The 26,604-nt window shown below is 37.2% G+C and overlaps 3 protein-coding genes across 3 annotated transcripts; all 3 read left to right on the forward strand.

Moving 5' to 3' along the window:
* Positions 1-579: 579 nt before the first annotated feature.
* Positions 580-1,536, forward strand: LOC122697797 (olfactory receptor 12D3-like). The gene has a single exon (XM_043908794.1). The coding sequence runs from the start codon at positions 580-582 to the stop codon at positions 1,534-1,536; it is 957 nt and encodes a 318-aa protein (XP_043764729.1).
* Positions 1,537-10,268: 8,732 nt separating this feature from the next.
* On the forward strand, positions 10,269-11,207 carry LOC122697798 (olfactory receptor 12D3-like). Its single transcript, XM_043908795.1, has one exon. The coding sequence runs from the start codon at positions 10,269-10,271 to the stop codon at positions 11,205-11,207; it is 939 nt and encodes a 312-aa protein (XP_043764730.1).
* A 10,970-nt stretch (positions 11,208-22,177) lies between these two features.
* Positions 22,178-23,134, forward strand: LOC122696808 (olfactory receptor 5V1-like). The gene has a single exon (XM_043906938.1). The coding sequence runs from the start codon at positions 22,178-22,180 to the stop codon at positions 23,132-23,134; it is 957 nt and encodes a 318-aa protein (XP_043762873.1).
* Positions 23,135-26,604: the final 3,470 nt, after the last annotated feature.

Raw genomic sequence — 26,604 nt, forward strand, 5'->3', positions numbered from 1 at the left:
TTGCTGTGATGCCCTCTTTTGACACTGACACCGATTCTGCTGATGTGTATTCCCTCTGCCTACACATGATTTGAAGTTTGTGGATTTTAAAAAATGTCTTCTAGTTTTACTGAAGGTTTAGGTTGTGGAGAACCTACTCTTTTTTAAAAGAGGATATTTAGGACTATTGCTAAGCTTCTATCTGTACCCAGAAATAAATTTTTATAAATACATCTGACAAGACTCTTCTTAGACACATTAATTTTAACGCTACCATGAGGCTAAAACTGAGTCCTGTTCTTTTACTGTATTCACTGAATATCTGCCTTTACTCTATACGAGCTGCTTTATAGGTTTAACTCAGCATCCTAAATACGCTTCTTAGTTCTATGTATCACATATATCATATTGACTCAGAATTTATCATATATTTCTGTCCTTAATTGTGTTGCAAGTGAATTTAATTCTAGCATTTCTAATTATTTTACTCACCATAGATCATCCTTATATACTTTCAGATGATGAACTTGCTTCATTTAACCCATACAGTCTACTAGAGGAGCTTTACTAATGCCCTTGTTATCACTCCTTCTCAGAGCGATGGAGAACATTACCACAGTGAATGAGTTTCTCCTGCTGGAACTGACCTCCACTCAGGAGCTGCAGCCTGTTCTCTTTATGACCCTCCTGATTATATACATGATCGACCTGTTTGGAAACGGGTCCATATTAGTGGTTGTCATCTCGGAGCCAAGGCTCTACACCCCTATGTATTTTTTCCTGGGAAATCTTTCTTGTCTGGATATCTGCTATTCTTCAGTGACATTGCCCACACTAATGGCAAACCTCCTGTCTGCTCACAAGGCCATATCTTTCCTGGGCTGCATCACTCAGCTACACTTCTTCCACTTTTTGGGCTGTACTGAGTCCATCTTGCTGGCCATTATGGGTTTTGACCGATTTGTGGCCATCTGTTATCCACTTCGCTACACTGTTATCATGAACCTTATGGTGTGTATTCTCCTGGCAACTGTGGCCTGGTTCACCAGCTTCTTTTATGCTCTGATGCATTCTGTCATGACTGCACATCTGAACTTTTGCCACTCTCTGAAACTCAATCACTTCTTTTGTGATGTGAAGCCCATCTTGGAGCTGGCTTGTGGTGACATTCGACTCAATCAGTGGCTCATTTTTATTGTCACTGGCAGCTTAGCTATGGTACCATGCTTTCTCACTTTCCTCTCTTACTTGTATATCATCGGCTTCCTTCTGCTCAAGAACCGTACCTGCCGTGGGCTCCACAAGGCTCTGTCCACATGTGCCTCCCATTTCATGGTCGTATCTCTGTTTTATGGAACAGTGGGGCTCACCTACATTTCCCCAACCTCTGCCACCTCTGTGATACAGGAGCGGTATGTGGCTGTCATACACACGACTGTCACTTCACTGCTGAATCCACTGATATACACCCTTAGGAATAAGGAAGTGAAGTTGGCTCTGAGCAGAGTCTTTGGGAGGAAACTGAAGCTGCCTAAAGAAAATCATTGGCAGCACTAGAGAAAATCAAAATCTATTTTATGTTTATGACATTTATTTCTCATTTATAGTACTTTTGATACATTTCTTGAATTTTCTTTTCTATCAGAAATTTGTTCCATTTGTAACTATGTTCTTCACATATATGATTCCAATTACTCTTCATTAGTCATTCATTCACTTGAAATATGTTTTTCAGCAAGCAGTGGTCAGTTTGCAGAGGATACTACCTTGGAAAAGATCTATGAGTACCTGACATGAGGATATGGATCTTTTTCATTTGAAAACATTTGCAAAGATAAGATGAACAAGTTAACGCATATGTCTTTCAGAAGATAAAACACATGGAATATAATGAAGAATGAGCATGTGCCAGTGGGCACTCTTTTGTAAGATTGGGTCTATGAAATCTTCTTTAAGAAATGACATTTGAGCAGAATGACAAAGGAAGTAGGAAAGTGAGTCATGCAAGTATGTGACAATAAAGCTTTTTGTGTAGAAATGACAGAGAATGAAAGAGTATTGGTATAGAGTGCTGTTCCAGTAAGAGGTCCCATGTGCCTGGAGCTCAGTGAGTAATGAAGCGGGTGGCAGGAGATAAGGGCAGAAAGTTGATGATAGTCATGTCATGGGTATTCTGTTGTTTGGCTGAAGGCTTTCAGCACTTCCTCTAGGTGATTAGTATGAGCCAGGGGCATTTGAGCCAAGAACTGACTTGACTTCTGTGGTGAAAGAATCACAGTGTTACTGTGTTGAGAACAGAGAGTAGGGGAACAAGGATGAAATTAGGATTTCCTTATAATCTTTTGAATGAGAATTGATGGCAGCCTAGACAAGGGTAATAGTGGTGGGTATAGGAGAAGCAGTTAGATTCTGCATGTATTTTGAACACTCAACTTTCATTATTTACTGATAGCTGTGTAGTAGGAAGATGAGAGGCATCAAGGATGATCATTAATTTTTATGTACTTATGTTAACACCAAGATATGTCAATGGTGTAGAAAAATCAGGCTATGAACAGAGAAGGCTTGATAAAGGTTTTGATTTGTTTTTCTCACCATAATAATGTTTTGAATTGAGTTCTCCTTCCTAGTAATTGGGCTTCCCCGGTAGCTCAGATAGTAAGCAATCTGCCTGCAATGCGGGAGACCGGGATTCGATCCCTGGGTCAGGAAGATCCCCTAGAGAAGGGAATGGCTACCCACTCCAGTATTCTTGCCTGGAGAATCCCATGAGCAGAGGAGCCTGGTGAGCTACAGTCCATAGATTTGCAAAGAGTGGGACATGACTGAAACAACTTAACAAGGCACACACTCAAGATTACCACAAAGGTATAACAGTTTAAATGTGTTGGTCCACAAGATCTTAGTGATGTACAAATAATCATTAATATTAAGATAAAGAAAAATTCTCAAGTATTTTCTTCTGGTTTCTTTTCAGAATATGCCAATACAGGCAGACCTCAGAGATACTGTGGGTTTCCAGACCACCACCATAAAGATGATATGACAGTAAAGAGGTCACACGAATACTTGAATCCCAGTGCATGTAAAAGTTATGTGTACACTATACTGTAATCTATTAAGTGTACAATATGATTATGTCTAAAAAACCATGCATGTACCTTAATTAAATATACTTCATCGCTAAAAAAATGCTATCATTTGAACTCTTCAGTGAGCTATAGTAATAACAACAAATATCACTGATCACAGGTCACCATAACAAATATAAAGTACTGGAAAAGTTTGAAATACTGTGAGAATTACCAAAATGTGACAGGAGATTCAAAGTGCTGCTGGGAAAAATGGAGCTGACAGGCTTGCTTAGTTAGACCTTGTGCTGGGTTGCCACAGACCTTCAATGTTGTAACAACATTACAATTCTGTAACAACAACAAAAAAACACAGTATCCATGGAGTGCAATAAAATAAAACAATAAATCAAAGTATGTAGGTATCACAAGTAGAAAAATGGTGAATAATGCTGGACTCTCCTTCCTATACTGCCCTCTTCTTCTGGATTTTGGTCCTGAAAATCCTCAATGCCTCTCTGACTCCTTCAGAAGGATTTTTGATACATTGACCAACCTTTTGTTCCCAACCTGAGGGTTATATAAAATAGTGCAACCTACTGTTGCCGAAAGCATAAGTTTAGGTGTAGCAATTTTTTTATGTTTCAAAATTAATTAATTTATTTTAATTGGATGCTAATTACTTTACAATATTGTAGTAGCTTTTGCCATGCATTGACATGAATCAGCCATGGGTGTTCATGTGTCCCCATCCTGAACCCCTCTCCTACCTCCCTCCCCATCCCATCCCTCAGGGTCATCTCAGTGCACTGGCCCTGAGTGCCCTGTCTCCTGCATCGAACCTGGGTTGTAGTATTTTTGATTTTGAAGTGAGGTGATTTCTCCCTTTGTAAAATAACTGAGATGTGCAGCTCTGGGTCTGTTCTCACAGCTTTAGTATCAGACAATTTCCTTCAAAAATGCAGAATTATTCTCTACATCACCACCCCCAACCAGAAATAACTTCTGATTCGGCTTACTTCTTTTAGTCCACACTGACTGCTCTGCTCTAGGAACCAAACAAGGTCAAGAAAATTTCCTGCTGCTCTCTGGTTCATATCTTAACCTGTGCTACTTACTTTAAAAAGAGAAATTTGGCAGCTTTTTCTTAGTTTTGCAGAAATGGGCTTCCTTTCTTAACATCTTCTTACTCCCTTCTCTTGCCTCCATTGTTTTCTGAATATTTATTTCTATTTTATTGTTCTGGGATTCAGACTTTTTCTAATATTTGTTTTGAAATAAAGTTTGGATTTGTGCTTCTTTCTCTCCTTATTTCTTTCAGGAAAGTTTTTAGAAGATAAGAGAGGAACACTGATTAATCCAACCATATTTTTAACACTGGTATTAACACTGACTTAATAACAGCCATATTAGCACTGTATGTTTTATTTGTAGATTTAAATGATGTGTAGAATAATTTTCATGGCTGAATTTCTGTGAATCTCTTCAGCAAGAAAGCTGGCTGAAATTTGTGTGGTAGCAAAATAAATGCAGAATGATTAGAAAAAAATGAATCACTTGATATTATTGTCAATTGATTACAGTGGCTATGATGACATTTTACAGAAGGAGATAAAAAACAAAACTTTTAAGGTCTTCCCTGGTGGCTCAGAGTAAAAGAACCTGCTTGCAAATGCAGGAGACACAGATTCAATCCCCGATCCAGGAAAATCCAAATGCTCAGAGCAAGTAATCCCAGGCGTACAACTATTGAGCCTCTGCTCTAGAGCCCAAGAACCACAACTACTGAGTGCAAGTGCTGAAACTAGTGAAGCTCACGTGTATTAGAGCTAGTGCTCCACAACAAGAGAAGCCACTGCAATGAGAAGCCCATGCACCGCAACTAGAGAGTGGGCCCCACTCACTGCAGCTAGAGAAAATCTCATGCAGCAATGAAGACCCAGAGCAGACAAAATAAATAAATAAATAAATTTTTAAAGCAAAACTTTTAGATATTATGCTCTTTTAAGATTTCACTCTTTTTTGAACAATTGCTTCTTTTATTCCTCTAAGTGTATGCTATTTAAATTTATGTAATTATGTAATGAAGTTCACATTAACATCATTTAAATACAACAATAAAGACAACAGCAATAATAAAAAATTTCAAGATTATCCAGTTATAAGGATTTAATATTATGGAAAATTATAATGGTAGTACTATTTTGTGGAAAATGATAATAATGGTATTGTTCTTATTTTGCCCCTATAGACAATTTTACAATATACCTTAATTACTAGTAAGATACCTAAAGTCCCCAAAGTCTTCATCATTGCTATTTGGGGAAAAGTAATTAAATTCTCAGTATGCTGTGTGTGCTTTTTTAAAGAAATCATATAAGCAGGAGGGTTTATAAAGAAGAGGGTTCCTGGTGTTGGGTATGTGAGTTGGACGAGAACAGCAGATTCCAGCCATACTTCCAGTGGTTCCAAACATAAGTGGGCACATATGGTAACACTACAGGAGAAAATTTTACTCCTGTTCACATAATAATATGAGGGAGAGGCTATTATTTCATTATGAGGGTAACATTTTTCTTCATGACAACTCCTGGTTGAACCTATACCACAGCAAATCAAATTAAACCAAACTGGGTAAGTGGGGCAAAAATAAGTTGTCTTGAAAAAACAAAGAGACTTCCTATGAGTTTTCTGCAAAGGGAAATCAGCTAAGTTAATTCCTCATGAAGGGAGACTAGAAAGATTGATTTAAAAATGAACAAATATGTGTTGTGTGCCAGGTACTGTTATAGATTCTCAGAAGGCATCGTTAAGAGACAATACACTGACTTTGTAAAGATTATATCCAACTAGGGGAGCAGGTAATACACAATAAAGACAGTAAGTAGATAAATGATATGGGATTTCAGAAGGTGTTATATGTCATGGGGAAATGAAGGAAAGTGAAGGGGGTATGGAGTATATGAGGGCACCAATAGGATGATCAGAGTGGGTCTCATTGAATAAATACCATTTGAGGTAAGATTGAAATGAAGTTAGGGCTTTTGTCAGATAGCTAATCACGGGGAAGAGCAAAGGGGAACAGCAAAGAGTCCAGGGTGACTTGACTGATTGAACTCAGGGGAGAAAGGCAGGAAATTAGACTGGAAGAGTAAACAGAAAAAGACATTACAGAGGTTGTAGTCTTTCTTAGAATTTGAGTTTATGGAGAATTTCCTGGTGGTCCAGCGGTTAGGACTCCATACTTTCATGCCAAGTGTCCAGGTTCCATCTCTGGAACTCTGTGTGACTAAGATCACACAAGCTGTGTGGTGTGGCAATGAATAAATAAGTTTGAATTTACAATCTGAGCTGAAGTGTGGTAGGAGGGTTATAAGAAAAAGCATGATGATGGAAGGTGATTTACAGGCAAGGTTAGAAGCAAGAAGCTATTAATAATAATACTAGAACTGTTAATAATAATAACTAAGTCATGACATGGACTCACTTGATAGCTAGAGAAGTAAAAATAAGTGGTAAGATTCTGTGCGTATGCATTTCATAATTGATCCAACAACTAGAGTTCAGGGGAATTTTGAAATAAAGGTCTAATGAGGTAGGTTGAAGAGAGAGAGGAAAGAATAAGAGTGGAGACCATCAATTTAGACATTGTTTGTGAGAAGCTTTGATGTAAAGATCAGGGAAAATGGACAGTGAAGAAAAACAGAGAGAAAGGAAGACTTTAAAAATTTTTTATGATAGAAGAAATAATAGCCTGTTCCTTTGCTGAAAAGAATGTTACATTAGAGAAAGGACAAATGATTATGGAAGAGAGAATGGCACTGTGGGAGTGCACACCTGATTAAGCAAATGGGTATCATCGAAAACACAAGCAAGAGCTTTGGCCTTAAAAAAGCACAGATTGGGCAGGGAGAAAGGCTAGTGAGGAAGAGAATATCTGTATGATTCATGTTGTTATATGACAGAAACTAACACACCATTATAAAGCAATTATCCTCTGTTAAAAATAAATTAAAAAGAATGTAAAATCACTTTCTAATAATATAGACACAAATGATAGTGAGTCTGGAAGTTCTTTTCAATTGCTTCAAATTTCTTATAGACAAGGAAGCAAGGTCAGCATTGGACAGTCAATATGGAGAAGGTTGGCTGGAGGTTTGAAATGGTTATCCAGGAGTGTATGAGGGTGAATGGACTTGACGGTTGTAAATAAGTCCTTGAATACACTGTAACTTGATTAAACAGAAGTTTAATTTCAGCTACGGTGTGAATTCAAATATAGTTGAATTTCAGCAAGTATTTAGCAAAAATCAATATTAGCATTCTGTGCATGTCAATTTAACAAAGAAATCTCTTGCATCATTGATGAATTCCATTAGGGTTTGATATGTTTATGTTAATAACTAAGACAAAAGTGAATCAAGGAAGTTATATGCCTGGATTTCTTTCATTGGTCAGTGATATTAGTTTTCCTGAAGTACAAAACTTTTTGAATACCGGAAGAAATGTTCCTCCATTTTTGTGTTATTCACAATATAATGGCTACAAATATGACACACTTTTAAGTTTAATCTGCATCATTTCCACCACTTTCTTAAGCCTAGACAATCAAAAAACCATAAACCACACTTATAATTTGTAGAATTTACCAATTCCTTGGCATAAATACTTCCACCATGACCAACTGCAAGCTGTTAATGTGGTTCACTGAACATGAATTTGGGAATAAATGAGCAGGACATTTTACGGCATCGCCAACATACAGATACAATAAAAGTGATAAACTCTAAAATGCTAAAATAGGAACATCTAAAATGATGAAGGAGTGATATTTTGTGTAATTTTGTTGTTGTTTAGTTGCTAAGTTGTGTCTAACTCTTTGTGACCCCATGGACTGCAGCACATCAGGTTTCTCTGTCCTTCACTATCTCCTGGAGTTTGCTCAAATTCATGTCCATTGAGTTGGTGCTGCTGTCTAACGATTTCATCCTCTGTCACCTGCTTCTCCTTTTGCTTTCACTCTTCCCCAGCATCAGGGTCTTTTCCATTGAGTTGGCTCTTCTCATCAGGCGACTAAAGTACTGGAGCTTCAGCGTTAGCATCAGTCCTTCCAATGAAATCTAGGGTTGATTTCCTTTAGGATTAACTGGTTTAATCTTGCTGTCCAAGGGGCTTTCAAGAGTCATCTCCAGCACTATAACTCAAAAGCAGCAGTTCTTTGGTGCTCAGCATTCTTTATGGTCCAACTCTCACATCCATTATTACTAAAATGTCTGCTAGAGATTAAACCAATTGACATCCCCATCTGTGTGTATTTCACCACCTTCGAGAAAATAAATGTGGCAAACATTTTAATCTTTGTCAAAATAGTATATCATTGAATTTTAATTTGAGTTTCTGTTTTGAATATTTGTATACTTTTTCCTCACTAAAAAGTATGTTATAGTTTTAGTGGCTTCACTTAGGAGTGCTGTGCTGCCATTTTTCTGTTTCACAACAAATATTTCTTTCAGGTGATGTAATTCTGTTAAGAAATCATGATTTTCTATTTTTCTGTTTTTTCCTTATCATACTTTCATGTGGATACAGAAGTTTATCTATTTATATATGAACAAGTTGGATTTGGGGGGCAAGTTATCAGGAGGTTTATATGGCATGGGGGATAAGATATTTTCCCCAGATTCTTGGCTCATTGGTCCTCTCTTCAGTTGTAACATTTTTACTGTCTTTGTGGTAACATACTTTTCTCTTCATCATTACATGCACACTGACTTGTTTTTTTTCTGGTATTCTGGAGAAATTCACTCTCAATGTGAGGCATTCTCTTTCTGAGACTGATAATTTTCTGCTGTTTTCAGTATTCTTTTTTTTTTTTTCATTTATTTTTATAAGTTGGAGGCTAATTACTTTACAATATTGTAGTGGTTTTTGCCATACATTGACATGAATCAGCCATGGATTTACATGTGTTCCCCATTCTGAACCCCGCTCCCACCTCCCTCCCCATCCCATCCCTCTGGGTCTTCTCAGTGCACCAGTCCTGAGCACTTGTCTCATGCATCCAACCTGGACTGGTGATCCGTTTCACCCTTGATAATATACATGTTTCAATGCTATTCTCTTAGAACATCCCACCCTCGCCTTCTCCCACAGAGTCCAAAAGTCTGGTCTATACATCTGTGTCTCTTTTGCTGTCTTGCACATAGGGTTATCGTTACCATCTTTCTAAATTCCATATATATGTGTTAGTATACTGTATTGGTGTTTATCTTTCTGGCTTACTTCACTCTGTATAATGGGCTCCAGTTTCATCCATCTCATTAGAACTGATTCAAATGTATTCTCTTTAATGGCTGAGTAATATTCCATTATATATATGTACCATAGCTTTCTTATCCATTCATCTGCTGATGGACATCTAGGTTGCTTCCATGTCCTGGCTATTATAAACAGTGCTGTGATGAACATTGGGGTACACGTGTCTTTTTCAGTTCTGGTTTCCTTGGTGGGTATGCCCAGGAGTGGAATTGCTGGGTCATATGTTTTCAGTATTCTTTTGCTACTAAAACTTCTTAGTACTTTGGGATTTTCCTGCATAAATAGCCCTGTTGCTGCTATGCCCTCTTCTGACGCTGATACCAATTCTGCTGATTCCCTCTGCCTACACATGACTTGAAGTTTTTGGGTTTGCAAATTTTTTTTTTCTAGTTTCATGAAGGTTTAGGTTGTGGAGCACCTACTCTTATTTTTTTTAAGCAGATATTTAGGACTATTGCTGTTTCTACTTGTACCAGAAATGAGAACTGTGCCTACTATGTCCATTTAAAAATATTTAAATTTTTACAAATACATCTGACAAGACTCTTTTTAGATACACTAATTTTAATGCTACAATGAGGCTAAAACTGAGGCCTGTTCTTTTGTAGTATTCACTAAATATCTGCTTTTATTCTTTATGAGTTGCTTTATAGGTTTAACTCAGCATCCTAAATATGCTTCTTAGTTCTATGTATCACATATATCACACTGACTCAGAATTTATCACAAATTTCTGTCCTTAATTATGTTGCAAGTGAATTTAATTCTAGCATTTCTAATTATTTTACTCACCATAGATCATCCTTATATACTTTCAGATGATGAACTTGCTTCATTTAACCCATACAGTCTACTAGAGGAGCTTTACTAATGCCCTTGTTATCACTCCTTCTCAGAGCGATGGAGAACATTACCACAGTGAATGAGTTTCTCCTGCTGGAACTGACCTCCACTCAGGAGCTGCAGCCTGTTCTCTTTATGACCCTCCTGATTATATACATGATCGACCTGTTTGGAAACGGGTCCATATTAGTGGTTGTCATCTCGGAGCCAAGGCTCTACACCCCTATGTATTTTTTCCTGGGAAATCTTTCTTGTCTGGATATCTGCTATTCTTCAGTGACATTGCCCACACTAATGGCAAACCTCCTGTCTGCTCATAAGGCCATATCTTTCCTGGGCTGCATCACTCAGCTACACTTCTTCCACTTTTTGGGTGGCACTGAGTCCATCTTGCTGGCCATTATGGGTTTTGACCGATTTGTGGCCATCTGTTATCCACTTCGCTACACTGTTATCATGAATCTCAAGGTGTGTATTCTCCTGGCAACTGTGGCCTGGATCACCAGCTTCTTTTATGCTCTGACGCATTCTGTCATGACTGCACATCTGAACTTTTGCCACTCTTTGAAACTGAACTACTTCTTCTGCGATGTGAAGCCCCTCTTAGAGTTGGCTTGTGGTGACATTTGGCTCAATCAGTGGCTCATTTTTATTGTCACTGGCAGCTTAGCTATGGTACCATGCTTTCTCACTTTCCTCTCTTACTTGTATATCATCAGCTTCCTTCTGCTCAAGAACCGTACCTGCCGTGGGCTCCACAAGGCTCTGTCCACATGTGCTTCTCATTTCATGGTGGTATCTCTGTTTTATGGAACTGTGGGGCTCACCTACATTTCCCCAACCTCTGCCACCTCTGTGATACAGGAGCGGTATGTGGCTGTCATACACACGACTGTCACTTCACTGCTGAATCCACTGATATACACCCTTAGGAATAAAGAAGTGAAGTTGGCTTTGAAGAGAGTCTTTGGGAGGAAACTGAAGCTGTCTGTCTAAAGAAAATCATTGACCACACAGGAATAAATAAAAACCGTGATTTTTATGACATTCGTTTTCTCATATCTAATAAATTGATACATTTCTTGAATTCTTTTTTCATTTCAAAAATGGTAAGGAGATGAGAGCCATCAAGGATGATCATTAATTTTTATTTATTTATGTTAACACCAAGAAATGTCTATAGTGTAGAATTAGGCTTTGAATAGAGCAAGGGTGTGATAAAGGTTTTTATTTGCTCTTCACATAATAAAATTGTTTTGAACTGAGTTTTCCTTCCTACTAACTAATCCTCTTTATGCATAGAAGAATATATTAAAAGAATAATCTTGAGATTAGTATGCAGGCTTTACTTTCAAAGACAACTTCATTTGTGACAATTTATTCTCTCTAGGCATGGTTTAATTTAATTTTTTTCTGGTAATAAGAGCAATTAAAAAAAAAGTTTCACCATTATGGAATTTATGCATAACTAAAATGAATCAGATAACATATACATACAAGTATATATACAAGTATATATTGTGTACAATATATACATACAAGATAATATAAACATACAAGTACAGCAGAAAATGGCAGGTGAAAAAGACATTCTAAATGTTAATTCAAGGTAAAATCTAGGATGAATAGAAAGCAAATTTCTAAAAGAGAAACCATATTATATTTGATCCTTGATAAATTACCAGAAAGGTATAACAGTCTAAGCGTAGTGGTCTGCAAGATACTAGTGATGTAATAGTTGGAGAAGTCTTGAGACTACTGGAAGAATAAGACTGAAATCCAGAGGCAGGAGACTGAAGCCCAAAACCTCAGAACACCAGAGAACTCCTGACTACGGGAACATTAAGTAATAAGAGATCATCGAAAAGCCTCCATACCTACACTGAAACCGACCACCACCCAAGAGCCAATAAATTCCACAGCAAGACATACCACGCAAATTCTCCAGCAACGCAGGAACATAGCCCTGAGTGTCAACATACAGGCTGCCCAAAGTCACACCTAACACATAGACCCATCTCAAAACTCACTACTGGACACTCCATTACACTCCAGAGAGAAGAAATCCAGTTCCACGCACCAGAACACCGATGCAAGCTTCCCTAACCAGGAAACCTCGACAAGCCAATCGTCCAACCCCACCCACTGGGTAAAACCTCCACAACAAAAAGGAACCACAGACCATCAGAATACAGAAAGGCCACTCCAAACACAGCAATCTAAACAAGATGAAAAGGCAGAGAAATACCCAGTAGGTAAAGGATCATGAAAAATGCCCACCAAGTCAAATAAAAGAGGAGGAGATAGGGAATCTACCTGAAAAATAATTTAGAATAATGATAATAAAAATGATCCAAAATCTTGAAAACAAAATGGAGTTACAGATAAATAGCCTGGAGACAAAGATTGAGAAGATGCAAGAAATGTTTAACAAGGACCTAGAAGAAATAAAAAAGAGTCAATTAAAAATGAATAATGCAATAAATGAGATCAAAAACACTCTGGAGGGAACCAAGAGTAGAATAATGGAGGCAGAAATAGGATAAGTGAGGTAGAAGATAAAATGGTGGAAATAAATGAAGCAGAGAGAAAAAAAAGAAAAAAGGATCAAAAGAAATGAGGACAACCTCAGGGACCTCTGGGACAATGTGAAATACCCCAACATTAGAATCATAGGAGTCCCAGAAGAAGAAGACAAAAAGGAAGGCCATGAGAAAATACTCGAGGAGATAATAGCTCAAAACTTCCCTAAAATGGGGAAGGAAATAGTTACACAGGTCCAAGAAACCCAGAGAGTCCCAAACAGGATAAACCCAAGGCAAAACACCCCAAGACACATATTAATCAAATTAACAAAGATCAAACACAAAGAACAAATATTAAAAGCAGCAAGGGAGAAACAACAAATAACACACAAAGGGATTCCCATAAGGATAACAGCTGGTCTAGCAATAGAAACTCTTGAGGCCAGAAGGGAATGGCAGGACATACTTAAAGTAATAAAGGAGAATAACCTACAACCCAGATTACTGTACCCAGCAAGAGTCTCATTCAGATATGAAGGAGAATTCAAAAGCTTTACAGACAAGCAAAAGCTGAGAGAATTCAGCACCACCAAACCAGCTCTTCAACAAATGCTAAAGGATCTTCTCTAGACAGGAAACACAGAAAGGTTGTATGAACATGAACCCAAAACAATAAAGTAAATGGCAAAGGGACCATACCTATCAATAATTACCTTAAATATAAATGGGTTGAATGCCCCAACCAAAAGACAAAGACTGGCTGAATGGATACAAAAACAAGACCCCTATATGTGCTGTCTACAAGACCCACCTCAAAACAAGGGACACAAACAGACTGAAAGTGAAGGGATGGAAAAAAGTTTTTCACGGAAACAGAGACCAAAAGAAAGCAGGAGTCGCAATACTCATATCAGATAAAATAGACTTTAAAATAAAGGCTATGAAAAGAGACAAAGCAGGACACTACATAATGATCAAAGGATCAATCCAAGAAGAAGATATAACAATTATAAATATATATGCACCCAACATAGGAGCACCACAATATGTAAGGCAAATGCTAACGAGGATGAAAGGGGAAATTAACAATAACACAATAACAGTGGGAGACTTTAATACCCCACTCACACCTATGTATAGATCAACTAAATAGAAAATTAACAAGGAAACACAAACTTTAAATGACACAATGGACCAACTAGACCTAATTGATATCTATAGGACATTTCACCCCAAAACAATCAATTTCACCTTTTTCTCAAGTGCACAGGGAGCCTTCTCCAGAATAGATCACATCCTGGGCCATAAATCTAGCCTTGGTAAATTCAAAAAAATTGAAATCATTCCAGTCATCTTTTCTGACCACAAGATACTAGTGATGTAGAAATAATCATTAATGTTAGGATAAATGAAATCTTCTCAAATATTTTCTTATGACTTCTTTTCAGAATATGCCAGTACAGGCATACCTCAGAGATGCTGCGGGTTTGTTTCCAGCCCTAAAGCAGATGTGGCAATAAAGCAAGTCATATGAATACTTTTTTCCCCAGTGCATATGTTCATACCATAGTGTGTAATCTATTAAATATACAATAGAATTATGTCTAAAAACAAAGTATGTACCTTCATTAAAAACACTTTATTGCTGAAAAATCCTCACCATCATCTGGACCTTTAGTGAGCTGTAGTATAGCATCAAAGATCACTGATCGCAGATAATCATAACAAATATAAAAACCCTGGAAAATTTTGAAATATTATGAGAATTACCAAATGTGACAGGAGATTCAAAGTGGGCAAATGCTGTTTGGAAAATTGTGCTGACAGGCTTGCTCAATGCTGGGCTGCCACAGATCTTCAATTTGTAAAAAAAAAAAAAAAAAGCACAGTATCTGTGGACTGCAGTAAACTGAAATACAATAAATCAAGGTATGCTTGTACCTCAAGGAGAAAAATGGTTAAAAAATGCTGGACCCTCCTTTCTGCACTGCCCTACTCTTCCAGATCTTAGTCTTGCAAATCCTCACTGCCTGGTTAGCTCTCTGACTCCTTCAAAAGGATTTTTAATATGTTGACTGACTTTCAGGTCTCCTCTTGAAGGTTTGTGTAAAACTGTTGCCAAAAGTGTAAATTTAGCTGAAGCTTTTGGATCTGGTTTTTGAAGTGAGGTGATTTCTTTCTTTGTAAACCAACTGAGATTTGCAGTTGTAGATCTGTTCTCACAGCTTTAATAACAGACTATTTCCTTCAAATACACAGAGTTTCTCTCTACATCATCACTTTCTTCCTGAAATAATTCTACCAAATGTGGCTTACTCCTTTGATTCTTTGAGTCCATGCTGACTACTCCTAGAAACCAAATCAGGTCAAGAAAAATTCCTACTGCTGACTGATTAATATTTTAGCTTATGCAACTTACTTAACAAAGGGAAATTCAGCAGCTTTTCCTTAGCTTTGCAGCAGTGGGCTTCCCTTCTTAACATCTTCCTACCCCCTTGTTTTATCTTCATTGTTTTCTAAGCATTTATTTCTATTTTATTGTTCTGGGATTCAGACTCTTCTTAATTTTTTTAAAATAAAGTTTGGATTTATTCTTCTATCATTTCATTTAGGAAAATTTTTAGAAGATAAGAAGGGAACACTGACTTAATCTAACCATATTAACATTGGATGTTTTACTTGTAGATTTAGGTGATATCTAGAATAATCTTCATGGCTGAATTTCTGTGAATCTCTTCACCAAGAAAACTGGCTGAAATTTGTGGGGCAGAAAAATATATACATAATGATTAGAATAAAAATGTGAAATGCCTAACATTGTCAATTGATTACAGTGGCTATGATGATATTTTACAGAAGATATAAAAGGCAAAACTTTTAAATATTATGCTATCTTAATATTTTGCTCTGTTGAGTAATATTCTATTGTGTATATGTACCACAGCTTTATTACTCAGCCATTAAAAATAATACACTTGAATCAGTTCTAATGAGATGGATGAAACTGGAGCCCATTATACAGAGTGAAGTAAGCCAGAAAGATAAACACCAATACAGTATTCTAACACATATATATGGAATTTAAAGAGATGATAATGGTAACCCTATATGCAAGACAGAAAAAGAGACACAGATGTATAGAACAGACTTTTGGACTCTGTGGGAGAAGGCAAGGGTGGGATGTTCTGAGAGAATAGCATTGAAACATGTATATTATCAAGTGTGAAACAGATCACCAGCCCAGGTTGGATGCATGAGACAAGTGCTCAGGGCTGGTGCACTGGGAAGACCCAGAGGGATGGGATGGGGAGGGAGGTGGGAGGAGGGATCAGAATGGGGAACATATGTAAATCCATGGCTGATTCATGTCAATGTATGACAAAAACCACTACAATATTGTAAAGTAATTAGCCTCCAACTAATAAAAATAAATGAAAAAAAAATAGATTTTACTCTGTTGAACAATTGCCTCTATTTCTCTATTATTTTTATCACAATGAACTTGCCCCAAATTTCTTAGATGGAAAATAACAGGGAGTTGGAGAGGACATAACCATTGCTTCTATATGGGAATAAAGATTTAAATTGTCAAACAAATGTATTTTGATACTTTAGGTATAAGGAAATAGATGTGGAATAGTGAGAAATAGAAATAGTATACTGTGAGAAGATGCGATTTTACCTTCTGCATTATTTATTATTTGTAAAATTCTCATATAGAAATACTTTCACTGTACTATTTTCTATTGTCATTTCTATTAAAATGACAATCATTTATTAGCTCAGTTGTTGGTTCTGTAGGTTAGAATTCCAGGTGTGATATGTCTGGGTTTTCTGCTAAGTTTATCAAATGGCTGAAATCAAGCTGTTGGCTGGGCTGCATTCCTTTCTGGAATCCAAGCTCATTCAGGTTGTTGGCCAAATTCCTTACAGTTGTAGAAAAGAGATTTTCATTTCCTTGTTGAATGTCAGTTGGAGCTACTGCTGATTTTTAGAGGCTGCCTACACTTCTAATCATGTTTAAGCAACAGTGGAGAACTTCTCACACTTAAATTCCTCTTCTAATTTAACTCTGACCTTTTCAACTCAGATTTAAAGGACCCACATGATTATGTCAGACCCACCTGGAAAATCTCCCTATTTTAATGCTAATTAACTTGAGGATATCATTACATCTGCAAAATATACATATTTTGCCATATAATATAATTATGGAAGTAATATCACCTTATGTTCATATGTTCTGCCTGTACTCAAAGGGAGATCATGCACAGGTTAGGTTTGTTAGGATTTATCTTGGAATTTTGCCTACAACATACACCCATCTTAAAAGTTGTTATGTGACTCAAATGAGACAAATACTATAAAAATATAGTCTTTAAAAACTTAAGTTTCTATAATTACATGCTATTTAAATTTATAGAATTATATAATGAAGGTCACTTGAACATCATTTTAAATACAACAATAAAAGCAACAACAATCATAATAATGTTCAACTATATCCAGCAATAAGGATATAACATTATGGAAAATTTATAATGGCAGTATTATTTTGTGCAAAATAATAATAGCAGTATTGTTCTTTTAAATTCTGCCACCGTAAACAATTTTATGTGTGCATGCTAAATCACTTTAGTCATGTCCAACTCTTTCCAACCTTATGAACCGTAGCCTGCCAAGGGTCCTCTGTCCATGGGATTCTCCAGGTAAGAATACTGGAGTGGGTTGCCATGCCCTCCCCCAGGATCTTCCCAACCCAGAGATTGAACCCTGTCTCTTATGGTCCCTGTATTGGCAGGTGGGTTATTTACCACTAGTGCCACCTGGGGAAACCCATAAACAATTTTATAATATACCCTAATTACTAGTAAGATATTCAAAGTCCCCAAAGTCTTCATCATTGCTATTTGGGGGAAAGTAATTAGATTTTCATTACACTGTGTATGCTTTACTAAAGAAATTATATAAACAGGAGGAAAGAAGAGAGTTCCTGGTATTAGGCATGTGAGTTTGAAGAGAGCAGCAGCTTCCTGTCACACTTACGGTGGTTCCAAACATAGTGGGCAGAGATGGTAACACTGAAGGAGACAATTTCATTCCTGTTCACATAAGAATGTGAGGGAGAGGCTAATCCTTCTGTATTAGGGTAACATTTTCCTGCTTGACAACTCTTGTTTGAACCATTATGACAGCAAATCACATTAAACCAAACTGGGTAAGTGGGGCTACCGTAAGTTGTCTTGGAAAAACAGAGACTTCCCTATGAGTCTTCTGCAAAGAGAAATTAACTAAGTTAATTCTTTATGAAAGGAGATTTGGAAGACTGATTTAACAATGAATAAATATGTATTGTGTGCCAGGGACTGTTCTAGATGCTCGGAATGCATCATTAACAGTCAAAACACTGATTTTGTAAAACTTATATCCTAAGTCGTTGAGTTGTGGCCAACTCTTTGCAACCCTATGGACTGTAGCTTATTAGGCTCCTCTGTCCATGGGAATTCTCCAGGCAAGAATACTGGAGTGAGTTGCCATTCCCTTTTCCAGAGGAGCTTCCAGACCCAGGCATCAAACCTGAATCTCCTGCATTGCAGGAAATTCTTTACTGACGTGTCACTAGGAGAGCCCATATCCAACTAGGGGAATAGGCAATCCACAATAAGCAGAATAAATAGATAAATTATATATGGGATTGCAGAAGGTGCTATGTGTCATGGGGAAATGAAAGGAACATGAGAGTGTAGAAGGGCACCAATAGAATGATCAGAGTGTTTTCATTAAATAAATGTTATTTGAGGTAAGATTTAAATAAAGTTAAGACTTTTGTCAGACAGCTAGTCATGGAGAAGAGCAAAGGGGAATAGCAAAGAGGCCAGTGTGACTTGACTGAGTGAACAAAGGGGAGAAAGGGGGGAAATTAGGCTGGAAGTGTGAAAAGAAAAAGACTTTACAGAGCTTGTAGCATTTTTTAAAGAATCTGATTTTATAAGGAATTCCCTAGTGGTCCAGTGGTTATGACTAAGTGCTTTCGCTGTGGTGGGCCCTAGTTCTCTCCTTGGAGGGGGAAATAAGAGTCCCACAAACTGGGCAAAGCAGCAAAAAAAAAAAAAAATTGAATTTACAATCTGAGCTAGGATGATTGGAGGGTTATGAGTAGAAGCATGATGACGGAAGGTGATTTACACATAATTGGGCTTCCCTGGTGGCTCAGCCAGTAAAGAATCTGCCTGCAATGCGGGAGACCTGGGTTCGATCCCTAGGTGGGGAAGATCCCCTGGAGGAGAGTATGGCAACCCACTCCAGATTTCTTGCCTGGAGAATCCTCATGGACAAAGGAGCCTGGTGAGCTACAGCCCATGGGATCACAAAGAGTTGGACATGACCAAGCGACTAAGCACTGCACTGGGCAAGATTAGAAACATTAAACTATTGAGAATAAGATTATAACTATTAACTGAGACATAGTGAGGACTCGGTAGCTAGAGAAGTGAAAATAAGCAGTAAGATCCTGTGTATAAACATTTCATAATTGATCCAACAACTAGGAATTGGGGGAATATTGAGATAAAAGTCTAATAAAGGAAGTTCAAGAGATGGCAAAGAATAGGAATGGAGACCATCAATTTAGTTATTGTTTTTGAGAAGTTTTGATATAAATATCAGAAAAATAGGATGGTAAAGAAAAAGTGAAAAAGGAAGACAACAAATTTTTTATGTTAGGAGAAATAATAACCTGTTCCTTTGCTGAAGAGAATGCTTCATCAGAGAAAGAAAAAAGAATTATGGAGGAGAGAGTAGCATTGCTGGAGTGCACACTTGATTAAGTGGGGGTGTGTCATCAAAAGAACAAGTAAGAGGGTTGGCTTGTGCTTTTTGGAGGTGGGAGGGGGGTTCAGGATGGGGAACACATGTACACCCATGGCTGATTCATGTCAATGTATGGCAAAAACCACTATAATATTAAAAAAAAATTAAAAAAAACACAGATGGGGTGTTGTAGGGGGAAGCTCAAAAGAAGGAGATATATGTATACTTATGGCTGATTCACATTGTTGTATAGCAGAAAGCAACACAGCATTGTAAAGCAATTATCCTCCAATCAAAACTGAATTTTTAAAAAAGCACAGACAATCACTCTCTAGTAATATAGACACAGATAGGAAAGCAGACTTGTACATAGAAGCGAACACATGTGATGCTGAGTCTGGAAGTTCTTTTCAATTGCTTCAAATTTCTCATAGACAAGAAAGCAAGATCAGCATTTGAGAGTAAATAAAGAGAAAAAGCATAGCTGGAGGTTTGAAATGGTTATCCGGGAGTGTGTGAGTGTGAATAGACTTGAGAGCTGTAAATAAGTCCTTGAATACAGTCTAACTTGATCAAATAGTAGTTCAATTTCAGCTATAGTGTGGCTATAGATTCAAGCATTTAGCAAAAATCAACAGTAGTATTCTGTGAATGTCAATTCAACAAAGAAGTCTCTCGCATCATAGATGAATTCCATTAGTGTTTGATATGTTTGTCTATGTTAATAAGTAAGACAAAAGCGAATCAAGGAAGTTATATGTCTGAATTTCTCTCATTTGTCAGTGACATTAGTTTTCCTAAAAGTACAAAACTTTTTGAATACTGGAAGAAACATTCCTCCACTTTTTTGTGCTATTTACAATATAATGGCTACAAACACAACACACTTTTAAGTTTAAACTGCATCACCAACAGGGCTTCCCCAGTGGCTCAGATAGTAAAGAATCTGCCTTTAATGCAGGAGACCCAGATCCGCTCCCTGGGTCAGGAAGTTCCCATGGAGAAGAGAATGGCAACCCACTCTGTATTCTTGCCTGGAGAATCCCTTGGACAGAGGAGCCTGGCCAGGCTATAATCCATGGAGTCGCAAAGAGTCAAACACAACTGAAGGTACTCAGCAGGCAGACATCATTAACATATTTCCACCACTTTCTTAAGCCTAGACAATCAACAAAACCATGAATCAGTCTCATAATTTGTAGAATTACCAGCTCCTTGGCATAAATACTTCCACTGTGACTAGTTGCAAGCTATCAACATGATTCACTGAACATGAATTTGGGGATAAATGATCAGTAGCAGGCCATTTTTGGCACCCCACTCCGGTACTCTTGCCTGGAAAATCCCATGGACGGAGGAGCCTAGTAGGCTGCAGACCATGGGATCGCTAAGAGTCAGACATGACTGAGCAACTTCAGTTTCACTTTTCACTTTCATGCATTGGAGAAGGAATTGGCAACCCACTCCAGTGTTCTTGCCTGGAGAATCCCAGGGATGGGGAGCCTGGTGGGTTGCTGTCTATGGGGTCGCACAGAGTCGGACACGACCACAGCGACTTAGTAGCAGCAGCAGCAGCAAGCCATTTTATGGAATCCCTGTCATATGCATACAATAAAAGCAACAATCTCTAAAGCAAAGATAATAGGAACATGTAAAATGATTAGGGAGTGATGTCTTGTGTAAGTTACCTCTGTTTTTAATAGAATTTACTCAATTGGAAATTTATGTAATTTCATTTTAAATAATGGTTGTGTTTAATATCTTGCCTACAAAATTTCTGGACATTAACAACAAACTTTTTTGAAGCAGTAATAGCTAGCTCTAGTGTACCTTGGCTGTAGTGATTTCTAGTGGCATAAAGTACAGGATAAACTTTGTACAGTAAATGATAAATAAAATATTAATTCATTCTTCCTTTATAAAGAGTTCTCTTTTTTTTTTAAAGAAGGGCTTTCAACAGTCAGAACTTATTTTTATTAGCTGAATACCCAGGTCCCAGCATCTTGAACTGTAAGATATATATGGTATGATTAATTGTGAATTTCCTCTGTATTTTATGGAACTGCCCTCCCCCTCAAATATGTTATCAACCTGTGGTACCACTATGTCTTTTTCTGCTCCTCTAATTCTCTGAGCATGACCAACTGATTCTACATTCAATCTACAAATGTCAGTCTCCGAAAGTGTGCAAGGCAGCGCAGTTTTTTGTTTAATTAATTTTTTATTGGAGTATAGTTGCTTTACAATCAGGGCAGCATAGTTGATTGACCCACTGACAATTGTCTTTAGTGAGTTTCCAAATTGCTGCAGCCCAGGGTAGATGGGCCTTTTCTTCCTTTAGTGCATGTGTTTTACGTGAAAATTCAAAACTGTCTATAGCATTCATTTTAAAAGATTTGACTAATAGATGAAAGGCTGATAATGTTTATGCTGGGTGCTGATGCACACAGTTTATTTGCTGTGGGATTGTGCATTTTTACAGATCCATCTAATATTTTCTTGATAAATAATATCTTTTCCTCTGTGAAGCTTTTATTTTCTAGTTTCGTAGCCTGTTTCTGGAGCAATACCTGACTACAGAAATCTACGCTTCCTCGTTCTCAATTTCAGAAAGAAAACCAGAGCTGTATTATGAAAGGAGAAAACCAAACGGTTCTATTTGAGTTTATCATCTTGGGATTCTCCAACTTAAATGAGTTGAAATTTTTACTTTTCACTATTTTCCTGGTAGCATATATCTGTACTTTGGGAGGAAATACCTTCATAATTTTGGTGACCATGACTGATCCACGCCTGCACACTCCCATGTATTTTTTTCTGGAAAACTTAGCTTTTCTTGACATCTGCTACACCACCACCAATGTTCCCCAGATGATGGTACATCTACTATCAGAGAGAAAAAGCATTTCTTATTTGGGTTGCATGCTGCAACTTTTTGCATTTATATTTTTTGTTGGGTCAGAGTCCCTGCTTCTGGCAGCTATGGCATATGATCGCTACATTGCAATCTGTAAGCCCTTAAGGTATTCGGTTATTATGAACAAGGTCCTGTATAGCCGGTTAGCAGCCTCCTGCTGGACTGGTGGTTTCCTCAACTCTGTGGTGCACACAGGACTGACATTCCGCCTGCCCTTCTGTGGCAACAACGAGATTCATTATTTCTTCTGTGACATCCCCCCTTTGCTGATCTTGTCTTGCGGAGACACTTCTGTCAATGAGTTGGCCCTACTATCCATTGGGGTCTTCATTGGTTGGACTCCTTTTTTGTGTATCATACTTTCCTACCTTTATATTATTTCTACCATTTTAAGGATCAGGTCTTCTCAGGGGAGGCAAAAGGCCTTTTCTACCTGTGCTTCCCACCTGATCATTGTCTTTCTCTATTATGGCAGCTCCATCTTCACATATGTACGACCCGTATCAGCGTATTCACTGGAGAAAGACAGACTGATCTCAGTATTGTACAGTCTTGTCACCCCCATGTTAAACCCTATTATCTACTCTTTGAGGAATAAGGATATTAAAGAGGCTGCAAAAGCTGTGGGGAAAAAGTGGCAGGCTTCAAGCTCCCTCTCTTTTGCTGCGTAAACTTTTCTAAGAAAATGCCATATTACAAAACTGTCCCTCTTACTTTTAGAGCTGACTTTTGCAAATTACTCTCAAGAAAAATTAAAAGTCAATGCAAATTTTCACAGCCAGTGATTAACAAACACTCTTGTTTAAAAAGTCTGTATGAAATATTTCAAATTTTTTTTTCAGAGATCAGTGAACTAAAAAGACAGGAATCACAAGGCCAACACTGAATAGAGTTGAAAATAAAAAACTGTGAAATTGGCATTAGGGACTCTCTTGTGAGGACTTCTGATGATCTTAGGAAGTGTTTGAGTTTCTGAACAGCATTTTAACATTTTTGTAAGATTGGAGGGCTAAAATTGGAATCTTGAGCTACCTAATTGAAATTTAGCTGGTATCCTCTATTGTATCTGGCAAATTTATCAATAACTCATGTGCCTGTGCTATGCTTAGTCACTCATAGGCCTAGTGGCTATCATATTGGACCATGTATACGTAGAACAATTCTACCTTTGCAATTATAGAGTAGTGCTTCTCTGAAAGAAGAAAAATAAGATAGACAACTTGCTTTAAGAGATGTCACAACCAATTGCAAAGTTATAAAGATAGTGTGTTAATGATTCAGTTATACATTGATCATTGAAACAAATTTTAAAAAGTTCCATGAATAAACATATATATTCGATTATCTGATATGAGGCCAGAAGAAGCTTGAAAGTAAGTTGAGTAAGAATAATCTTTTCAATAAAAAGACAAAAGGGTTTATGATTCCAGCCTTACAGTTTATACAAAAATCAGTTCTCGAATACTGCATACCTCAATGTATTAAAGAACAATAAAACCTTTAAAAAATGATATAGGGTGTACTACCATATCACATATGAATTTGTTAGATCCAATCCAGAGAAGAGACCTGAGACTACACAGTCTCCTTGGGAACACTGCAGCCTCTGGTAGGAAGGGCAACAGTCCCTGGGCTCAAAGGCCATGGGCTAGAGAATACCAGGCCTCTTGGGTGGAGACCCTCAGCGCTTCCTGCAGCCTTAAGCCATTCAGCCCAGCCCTTTATGGCTAGGGCTGCTGCTCTGTGGTTAATGATCATGGTGGGTGGGGTTGATCCCGGTTTCCAGGGGACTGTCACTGTGGACACCATATGAGATAAGGTGAATAAGTGACAAAGCCAATATTTTACATGTCAAAAGGAAATTAAAATTAAAAATATTAATATATTCCTTTCCACCCCCACTCAAGTCACTCTTGCTTAGGGATTGATTTTTTTTTCCCTCTCAATTTTCTTGACTAATACTAAAGCCTCCTATTAAGTCTCCCCATTCTTCACCCTATTTTACTAAATCCTATACATTTTGTCTGAATTAAATTCAAAACACATATTTGTTAGAAGTTAATGAAGCAAAGAGAGAGGGAAGGTGCTTTAGATGGTTATGAGCTGTGTGTTAGGAAGAAATAAATTTCTCTTGTTTCACTTGGTATCAAGTAATCTGTGTTTTAGACTTGTTCATGGGCTTTCCTTTTTTCTTTCTGTTGACAGTAAATGCTTAGTAAATGCTTGTGATAGTCATTCATACTGTTGCATACACTGTAGCTCATGCACTTTTCATTGCTATATGGTATCCCATCACATGGCTAGGCCCACAAACACTTCATTCATTCAATAAACTTAACAAATATCTAAAGATTGTGTGAAGGTATTATTTTCATAATTTCTAGGTTAATTTTTGAAGAAAATTTTAAAAGGGAGACTTGTTCAACCTGGCATTAAGACATAAACTAAGGCTTACTAATGGAAAGTCAAGTTCCTGGTCCAAAAAGAAAAATATCATGGGATAGAGGTCTTAGATACAGATCCAAGAATTTGTATGGAAACAGTATATACTAAGTATGTGCTACAATAAATAATGAAAACTTAGTTATAGTTTGGAAAAGTCAGATCTTTAAATGAAGAAAAATAAAATTAGTTTTCTAACTTCCACTTTGTAAAAAGATGAACTTTAAGTGGATCAAGAAGCAAAATTTGAAATTTAAATATTGTAAAGTTAATATAAAAAAGTTCCAAAGAGTATATTTATGAATTAGCTGGGGGAAATTTTAAATAAATTTTAAATTGCACAGCCCATAACCTGAGAAAATATGGATTTTATCATGACAAAATTAATCACTTCTTTTCTATGGCAGGATATAAAATTAATGCACAGATGACCTCTTTCTATAAAGTATTTGAAAAAGTTAAATTTATAAATGACCAATGATGTCTTAAATAAGGAACTCGTACAAATGAATGAGAAAAAAACCCAGGAAACTTAATTAAGAATATGTGCAAAGAATAAACATAGCAGATTAGTAAAGAGGAAACCCAAATGATTGACACACAAAAAATCTCCTCATAGAGGAGATGTTCAAAATTGCTAGTAGTCTGAGTTATTCAAATTAGAGTAATAATGAGCCACCACCTCACTCCCATCAGATTGACAAAAACTAGAAAACTTGATAACTCCAAGCAATGTGAGGAACACTTGTATGCTTCTGTGGATGATGCAGGTACAACTGGGCTAGATGGTAGAATTTTTAAGACCAACCTTGTGTAATTTAACTCTACTCTGTGGAAAGTTGGTTTCACTTTGCTCTAACTTTAATTTGTTCTAGAGAAGTCCCCTCTGATTCTGAGGTACTTCCAGGACACGAAAGAGCTATAAAAGTCTTAGCATTATCTTTAGCTTTCCAGAGTGAAAAGCTTTCCAGTGTATAATGATAGAATCGATGATGGATGATGGAGTTATATTTTAAAGTCATAGTGGCTTGAGGAACTTAACTGCTTGAATATGGCTTAAGTGCTTAACATGGATAGGAAGGGAGAATTTTAGAAGTGGTAACAGAAGTGGTTTCCAAACATTTTTATTACAAAATCAGTTTCATTAAAAAAAAAAAAAATAAAACCTCTTGGAACCTACATATCAATACATTACACATCTTGCAGGATGTTAAAATATTATGTTTTCATTTTGGCTGAGACATCGAAGGTTACTAGCAAATCTATGCAAAAGCAAGGTGCTGGGTCACTAAAGAAGTATATAGTTAGAGAATTGATTCTGTGGCTGAAGAGGATTTCTTTGGTGAGAACTGGGGTGTTAAGTAAGCCTCCTCCAGTCCCAGAAAGGTGCTTCCCCTTAACTTCAGCTGAGAGAAAAAAAGAGAACAAGTTAAAGAGCTCAACTGTACCCCTGGAATTGTAGAGTTCAAGGACCAATATACGATAATGTGGTAGAGGAACGAAAAACTAGAAAACGGCTTTTCTTCTAATAATGGGGAAAGGCTGCAAGATGATTCTCATTGGTCAGTTGTGGGCCAAAAGTTAAGAGTCTACCTGGAACAGTTTTGATTTCACATGAGACTTCCAGAAGCAGAATTGCAATGGTAACAGAGCTGCTAGAAGACAACCAGATGCTTAGGGACTGAGGCAGGAATTGGAA

Source organism: Cervus elaphus, chromosome 7 (assembly GCF_910594005.1).
Source record: "Cervus elaphus chromosome 7, mCerEla1.1, whole genome shotgun sequence".
Taxonomy (NCBI): domain Eukaryota; kingdom Metazoa; phylum Chordata; class Mammalia; order Artiodactyla; family Cervidae; genus Cervus; species Cervus elaphus.